Below are 8,750 nucleotides of genomic sequence, written 5' to 3' on the forward strand. Positions count from 1 at the left end.
TCAGCCAAGATGTTGGGTACCACCTTAAAATAAAAAAAATAATAAAATAATTTCATGTGGAACTGTTAGGGTATGGTTTAGCACTCATAACTGTTTTTTATTCCTTATGTTCCTGTCACAAGTCTAGAGCCTAATTTTAGTGGTTTTCTTTGTTTCCTGCCTTATATTTGTTTTTTGTAAATTGTTTTATTTGTAAATGAAACTACTGGTTTATCTTGTTTGAACTGTTTCACATTTTTTATGTCACAGCCTTTTATAGCCTTCTATACAATATTGTTTTTTCTCATTATTGAAGGCCATGTGGTTGCCTAAAATTGCTTACATCCACACGGTTGTCTCATTTTTGTCGAGCCTGCAACTTTTGTTGCAGAAAGCTCGACATAGGGATAGTGATCCGGTGTCGGCGGCGGCTACGGCGGCGGCGTTAGCTCACTTCTTAAAAGCTTTATATTTTAGAAGGTGGAAGACCTGGATGCTTCATACTTTGTATATAGATGCTTCATGTTTCGAAGTTTCCGTCAGTCACATGTCCAATGTCCTTGACCTCATTTTCATGGTTCAGTGACCACTTGAAAAAAAAGTTCAAATTTTTTGTAATGTTGAATTCTCTCTTATTATAAGTAATAGGATAACTATATTTGATATGTGCGTACCTTGCAAGGTCCTTGTGTCTGTCAGACAGTTTTCACTTGACCTCGACCTCATTTCATGGATCAGTGAACAAGGTTAAGTTTTGGTGGTCAAGTCCATATCTCAGATACTATAAGCAATAGGGCTAGTATATTCGGTGTATGGAAGGACTGTAAGGTGTACATGTCCAACTGGCAGGTGTCATCTGACCTTGACCTCATTTTCATGGTTCAGTGGTTATAGTTAAGTTTTTGTGTTTTGGTCTGTTTTTCTCATACCATATGCAATAGGTCTACTATATTTGGTGTATGGAATGATTGTTAAGTGTACATGTCTATCGGGCAGATGCCATGTGACCTTGACCTCATTTTCATGGTTGAGTGGTCAAAGTTAAGTTTTTGAGTTTTGGTCTTTTTATCTAATGCTATATGCCATAGGTCAACTATATTTGGTGTATGGAAATATTTTATGATCTTTATGTCAGTTGAGCAGGTTTTATTTAACCGTGACCTCATTTTCACGGTTCATTGCACAGTGTTAAGTTTTTGTGTTTTGGTCTATTTTTCTTAAACTATAAGTAATGTGTCAACTATATATGTTGTATAGAAGCATTGTTAGCTGTACCTGTCTGCCTGGCATGGTTCATCTGACCTGGACCTCTTTTTCAAGGTTCATTGGTCTTTGTTTAGTTATCTTGGTTAATGTTAAGTTTATGTGACAGTTGTAATAAAGCTTAGCTTTATACTTAGGACTATTAACATAATATCAATGATTAGTATAGAAGGCGAGACATTTCAGCATGTGCACTCTTGTGTATTTTTGTTTTGAAATGACAATGCTTTATTATAATGATTATCAATTATATATTTATTTTTATTTTCAGAGATCCAAGTAAAAACCGACTTCTGTCAGAAGATGATGATGATAACTGGGGATGGGGCAATGAGTGGGAAAGTAAAGATTCTAAAGGTTCTTCAAGGAAATTGGAAGATTCCTCGTCAGGGTTTGATTCAAAGAAGGCGGACGATGACCTTGAGAACTGGCTGAATGATGATGACTCTTTAATACAAACATCTAAGTCAAAATCTAAAGGAAAGAAAATGGAGGATGATTGGGATAATTGGGGTGATAACAGCAAAACTGAAAAAGTAAAAACTGATAAAAAATCCTCTAAAGGTAAAACGAGTGACGGATGGGAAGATGTGGACTGGAATGCTGGCTTTAGTTCAAATGAAAAACAAAAGCAACCATTGGTTGGAGATTTATTGGACCTTAGTGAAGACACCCCTGTTACAACCAATGGAAATTCAGGATGGGACAATGAAGTTTGGGCTAATGAAGAAGAAGAAGATGAGTGGCAAAGCTTAGATATAGGTTCATCAGATAATAGGAAACTCAAATAACTAACACAGTATATACTTTATGTGTTCATATCTTAACTTAAATTCCATGAATCCATTGAAATAATTACCAAATGTTGTATTTCATAGCTTAGTGAGATTGCAAGCAATACAACTTTTTAATGTACCAAAAATATCTTGAAAAAAATGTAATACAAGGAATTTTGAAAGTTAACAAGAATATTAAGAGTGAGTCTTAATTTAGAAAGTACTGATAGGTGCTATATTACAATTAATGGTATACAAAAAGAAGATTTATTCCTACAAAGGTTAATAGATGAAGTAGTCCAAATATTTAACAATGGTTTAGAAATTACAATCTCAATATATATAAAACATTTCTAAAACATTGCACTTAATTGAAACTGGCAATTAATATTTGCGGAAACAATTATTTTAAGGAATGAAGTTGCTTATTGTTTGGCAATTTCTTTTTAGAAAAGCAAATTATTTATTGTATAAAAGTTGTAAGAAAATTTTTAGCATGTTTCTGATGTTTCCTCAGTATTTTTCAGTGTATATTTATTTTATTGTATATATATATACATTTGTTTGCCAAAAAACTATGAAGCATGTAAATATGATATAATATTTACTGAATCCAAATCTATGTTTACTCTGGGAGTATGTTGATCTATTTTATTTTCTGTCTTAGCAGATGTATTGAGATTGCTATTGAAATATACCGGTTCATGTAGTAAGATTATCAAACGTTATGAAACGTTTCACTGAGCTAGTGATATGTTATGAAGTGAAATAAACAATGTGTAAAGACGTAACAGCTTTGTTTTATGATCTGTTGCTTTGTGTGGAAAATGTCAAATTGATTTTCCATAAAAATTATTCATTATAAATTGCATTGATGTATCTGTGATACTGTTGTAATTTATGTAATTAGGTTGTTCAAGATTTTAATGAATGACCTAGTTTTGAGAGATATTGGCCTGATGTAATCGCTTTAAAAAAATGTTTTCAGTACTGTTTATCTCCACTTATATACTTTCACTCATGAATTAACAGCAAAAATGTACAGAATTTTACATGTACATGTGGGAACAAATTTATTTAGAGGCATAACATAAAAAAATCATCTGTCATTTTCTTCATAATAAATACTTCAATTTAAACATTGTATTTTCATATCAATTTCATTTATATTTAGAATTAATTTCATAACAGTGTGGTCGATGATAAAACGTTTGTAAGTTGTAACTTGTTTGTCAACGGCTATGATTTTATGCTCACCCAGTCTATCAGAGGGCTTCCAGTGGGGATTGAAATATTCACTTGTTACACATTTCGATACATAAAATGAAACTTTCCTTTTACAAAGCTTTAAAGGAATTTGTTTTCAACATTTGTTATATCATAACTTACAATCGTGTCATTAATAAGAATAATAATGTTCAGAGATGATAATTTAATAAAAAAAAATAATAAAAAAATAAGTATATCCATTGTAAAAAATACTATTAAATTGATGGGGTTAATCACAAAATCTCTCATTGATTAAGAGCACAATTACTTCTATGTTGTGATCATTTAAGAATTGCATTCTATTTATTCAATGCATATACATGTGGGTTTTGTTTGTGAAAAGTTCGGGATATTTAAAAAATCATTTAATTTCTTTGTTTAACACCCTTAAAAGATTCATTCATTCAGATATTTGTCACTTTGCCTTATCTTCAAGTCCAACACAATTTCTCACGTTTCTTACAAAACTTATATTCTTTTGTTGAAGAATGAATGTTGCACCTTTTTTTATTTATTTTTTTTATTTATTTGGTGTCTCATTGACGCATAAGACAAACTGACTACCCCTTTATTCAAGAAAAGAAGTTTAAGTATTCAACCTTTATAATTTGCTGTTCGGTGTGAGCCAAGGCTCCGTGTTGAAGGCTATTTTTATTTATATTGAAATCACAAAGGTTATTCCTGATAAGTACTTTTAATTATTTTATTTAGGCGTTGAGAACCTTTGTTGACCTCACAAATTAAATTTCTTTAATAGTTATTCCACGATGACGCGGTGTGTCAGTGTAAGATCATCCCGATGGCCGGAGGCCAGAGGGTGATCTAACACTGACACACCAAGTCCGAGTGGGATAACTATTTTACATCCCAGCTATTTAAGATAAGATGAAAAACCATTTACAATTCATAAAATCTAGTTTAGAACGCCACACAACCATTATAATATACTTCCTATATTACTACATGTATATGATGTATACCCTTTATGACCCCCGAACACGATGAGTAGATTTCAAATAATGTCAACTCGCCCCACTTGCCAATCGGCCCACACTTTATCGCCACTTTATAAAAAAATCGCCCCACTCTTGGTTACCAACTCGCCCCACTTTTGAAAAAGTGTAGAATCAAATTTAACAATCATTCTGACAACTCACTTATCAAGGAAAAGGGTTTAAACCCCTCTGAATAAGGGTCTGCCAACTCGCCCCACTTATAAAAATATCATATGCTTCCTTTAAGTATGTTAAATTACTGATAGTTCGTATCCAGTCGTCGTGGTGTAGTGGTATGTGTCTTGGCTTGATATGCGAAAGGTCTTGAGTTCGGATCCCAGCATATACACTGGATTTTTTCTACGTAAATTTTGATAGATAGTCTTTTCTGTATAATTGATTATAAGTTTTATAGTGGATTTGACATTCCCGCCAAAATGTTACAGAACAAAGGAAAGCATGCATAACGAAGAAACTCAAACTGGGGTGATCTGGTAGGTACGATCTGGCTCAGATCACTCCTGTTAGAACAAAGGAGCTGGGATGTAAATATTATTATTACGTCGTGAGCAGTGGGCATTACAGACGAACGTTCACCTAATTTGTCCCAGTCAATGAATGGCCATAGCTACACTGTTATGAATTTCATTCTATTATCATTTTACCATCCACAGTTCTTCATATTATTGTTAAAGTCTGTCAAAGCGTACAGCATCATTAGAATTGAGGAATAAACTAATTGTATAAACTGGAAATGGTTTTCAGATTGTTCTGAGATATGTTTAAGAACTCTCAAAGCAAGAGTGGTTTTTTTCTGGAACCATTTAACTTTTACCTCCAAAATCAATCACTAAATAAAGGGTAGAAGTAAATATTGAAGGGTTTATTCTACAATTGAAATCTAGTGCACAGTACATGAAATTGACCAATCAAAAGCGTGGAGGCATATGTATGAAAAAAGGATTATTATTAAAATCAATTAAAGCTTATCTTTTCAAAATTGTCATACTTCTAAAACTTAAAACCCTTGAAATTTGTAAAATAATCAAGTTTTGATGCTCCGAAACAATAGAATCCCAGAAAATTTTATCTTTGCAAAAATTTTAACTGAATAAATTTGTACTCTTAAAATGAAACTTATAAATGTTAAAGTTGCTTTTCATTTACAAACCTTCATTGTTCCTATGCATGCATTATAAGAGAAAGTTAAAGGAGAATACTTTTCTGTGTCTCAAACTTGTTCATAGGTATTGTGGTCAAATGAAAATAATTGTAGTAGATACTTATGTTGCAAATTGTCATTATAACTTGCTGGTGCATCTGATGTGTTTCATTTCCAATGTTGTTAATATTTATGTTATAGGATACTTATCTGAAGTCAACTTGTTAATAAAATGTAAGCCAGTATTCATTTTAAGATTACACAATAAAACTTAAAAGCCTTTTGTTTTTATAATTAAAAGGATATGGTGAACTGTATCATTAATTTTGCAGCAATTGTCATAATTTCAGGAACCTCAATGTTGTCTTTAAATTCTTAACAAAATGTAGGTTAGCACTTCAAACTAGTTTAACTTCTGTATGTGCCTGTCCCAAGTCAGAAGCCTGTAATTCACTGGTTGTTGGTTGCTGCTGAATATCATATTTGTATCTCATTCATTATTTTGTACATAAATCAGGCTGTTAGTTTTCTCATTTGAATTGTTTTACATATGTCATTTCAGGGCCTTTTACAGGTGAATATGCAGTATAAAATCGCTCATTGTTGAAGGCAAATAGTTGTTAATTTCTGTCTCACTTGGGTCTCTTATGGAGAGATGTCTTATTGGCAATCATACCAAATCTTTTTAGTCCCCTACTGCAGGGACTTTTGGTTTGCACTTTGTCTGTCTGCCTGTCCATTCCTCAGTCCGTCAACTCAGTTTTGAAGATATTGATTTGATATTTGGTTTATTAATTTATCATGGCAAGTTACAGATTAAGTTTGAAGTTTGTTTTAGTCTGATGATTTTTAGCAGAGTTATGGTCCTTGGACTCATAAAATTCACTCAATCAGTTTTCAACAGCTTGAAGACATCGTCCTGATATTTGTTATATAGTATACACCATGACAAGTTAGATCAAGTTCGAATTTTGTTCCATTACAATTAATTTTAACCGGTGGGGGACTATGTATTGCCATGCAATACTCACAAAATGATTGTTGTTATAAACATGTCCAGCTGTCAATAATTACCAGACATTGACATCATTTGATGGATCAGGTCAAGTTTTTATGGTTGCCTTTTTCTCATTATATATGCCATAGCCCATAGGTCAACCTTTTTTGGTTTGGGTGGACGAAGTCATTAAAGTTATACTAAGGTGTGAGGTTACCAGCATCAACAATGTATGAGATGGTGATTAGGTCAGTTTATAGAGAACCACTAGTGGTAGGTCAATGATATTGGGTATGCAGTTGTATAAGCATTGGTACATCTCGTTTCTATTATGGTGATTATTTGGCAAGTCGTTTTTCTTGACTTTGAATGTTTTTTATGGTTTACATGTTTATGTTTCAGATTAAATCAGTTTAAGATAAACCAGTAATGTTAAGTCCTTGATATTTGGTATGCAGATGTATTGCCATTAGCAAGTCTCATTTCCATTGATATGACATGGCCACACCTCCTCATCATTTCCATGGAGATTACATGGCCACACCTCCTCATCATTGTTCATTGACTTTTAAACTTATTAAAAGTTTGTGCTTCAACAATGTAGGTTTGGCCATCACCAATGTAGGTTTGGCCATCACCAATGTAGTTTTGAACAGGAAATTCACACCTGACTACCTTTCTTGAGCTTGGATCATGTCACTGGATCTCCCCTATTAGTCAGTGTCTAGATAATGAATTCTACTCCCAAACTTCTGACTTACAGGTGAGTAGGTATGGGGTACTTGTAATAAGTCAAAAGTATTAGGACATAGTTTTATCAGCACTGGCATTCTCCATTTCCATGTTTTTCAATGTTAAGTTTTCTGCCTACGGTAAGTTAGTTGATAGCATCTTCTTATGATAGATCAATGATATATTGTAGGAAGTCCCATCACTATCAGTACATATCAGTATATGCTATTTTGAGGCCCTGCTCCCTATGTTATATTCCAGTGACTGAATTAATTAGCAATGTTCAATGTAAAGTTTTCTGCTCAAGTCAGTTTGATATGATTGACTACTTATGACAGATCAATGATATATTGTATAATGTTACATTCCGATCAGTACTTCTCAGTTTGTTGACCATTCCTACGCCCTGTCGACAATAACTAAGCAATGTAGCTGTACATCAGATTGTCTTTTTGTGAATTTTATGTGGACAGGCAAAACATATCTCTGTGTCAACAGTTTATCAACATCAGGTCTTGGAAAGTTAAAGAAAAATAAAGAGAATAATTTGCTGGCTATGTCATGCTAAGTGCACCCTCACTTGTAATAATAATTAAAAAAAAAGTTTTCCAACATTCCCCACCCCAACATATTTTAGTTGTCCAATTGTAGGATCTCCAATAATTTTCCATCTCAACTGCAGAAATCATTCAGGTTTACAAGATTAATTGATCGTTTGTTGTTTAAAACGACTTTCAGCACTATTTTGAGGTGGTCTGGTTTTCTTGGTGGAGGAAGCCAGAGTGCCAAGAGAAATCCACCGAACTTCAGTAGGAAAACAGGTTTCCCAAGATTGTTAACAATATAATTTCCCCTATGAACAACCATGTCAACCATATGGATTGGTATTTATATGTCCCCTCTCAACAAAGAATACAGGAACAAAAAGAAGAAAGAGGCAGGAGGATCTGAAAATGCTTTAAACAGTAACTTAATTAAATCATGCTAATGCCACTATTTTCCAAGTTTAAAATGAGTCTGTTTCTTACTTAGTACAAAACCTATATATTCAGTGGGTATAGTAATATGTTTCAATTTTCTGATAATTCATTTATTTGTCATGGTATTGACAAATTCTTCAAACAAGCCTTGTCTTCTGCTGAATTATCAAATTCTTGGAAAACTTTTCACTCCAAAATCCACAAAAACATTAACCAACAAATAATAAAGCACCAAAAAAAGAAGTGGTTTCATGTGATTTATGAAAGTTACTTATATTCAACTAAATTTGATGTGTTGTAAACAACATTTCATCATTTTTGGGGCCCTTATTGCTTGCTGTTGTAGTGAGCCAAGGCTCTGTGTTGAGGGGCCATACTTTGACCTATAATTCTTGACTTTTTATACATAGTGATTCAGATGTAGAGTTGTCTCATTCACTCATACCACATCTTTTAATATCTATGAACCCATTCCGTTTTACAAAAAAAAAGTCTTTTGAAATAAAAGAGGGAACAGTTAAAATGCAAAATACCACAAGGCTGGCAGTGTACTAAATATTCTCATGCCAAAATACCACAAGGCTGGCAGTGTACTAA

At 33.1% G+C, this 8,750-nt stretch overlaps 1 protein-coding gene across 2 annotated transcripts in view; it reads left to right on the forward strand.

The window, feature by feature from the left end:
• The window catches only part of LOC143063769 (ADP-ribosylation factor GTPase-activating protein 1-like), a 29,962-nt gene extending 24,238 nt beyond the window's left edge, over window positions 1–5,724 (forward strand). For both annotated transcript variants that reach the window (XM_076236143.1, XM_076236150.1), the window contains one exon: window positions 1,514–5,724. In XM_076236143.1, the coding sequence (XP_076092258.1) occupies window positions 1,514–2,033 (520 nt within the window). In that variant the 3' untranslated portion in view covers window positions 2,034–5,724. The remainder of the gene's footprint in view (window positions 1–1,513) is intronic.
• The last annotated feature ends 3,026 nt before the right edge of the window (window positions 5,725–8,750 follow it).

The sequence above is a fragment of the Mytilus galloprovincialis genome, chromosome 1 (assembly GCF_965363235.1).
Source record: "Mytilus galloprovincialis chromosome 1, xbMytGall1.hap1.1, whole genome shotgun sequence".
In the NCBI taxonomy this organism is placed as follows: domain Eukaryota; kingdom Metazoa; phylum Mollusca; class Bivalvia; order Mytilida; family Mytilidae; genus Mytilus; species Mytilus galloprovincialis.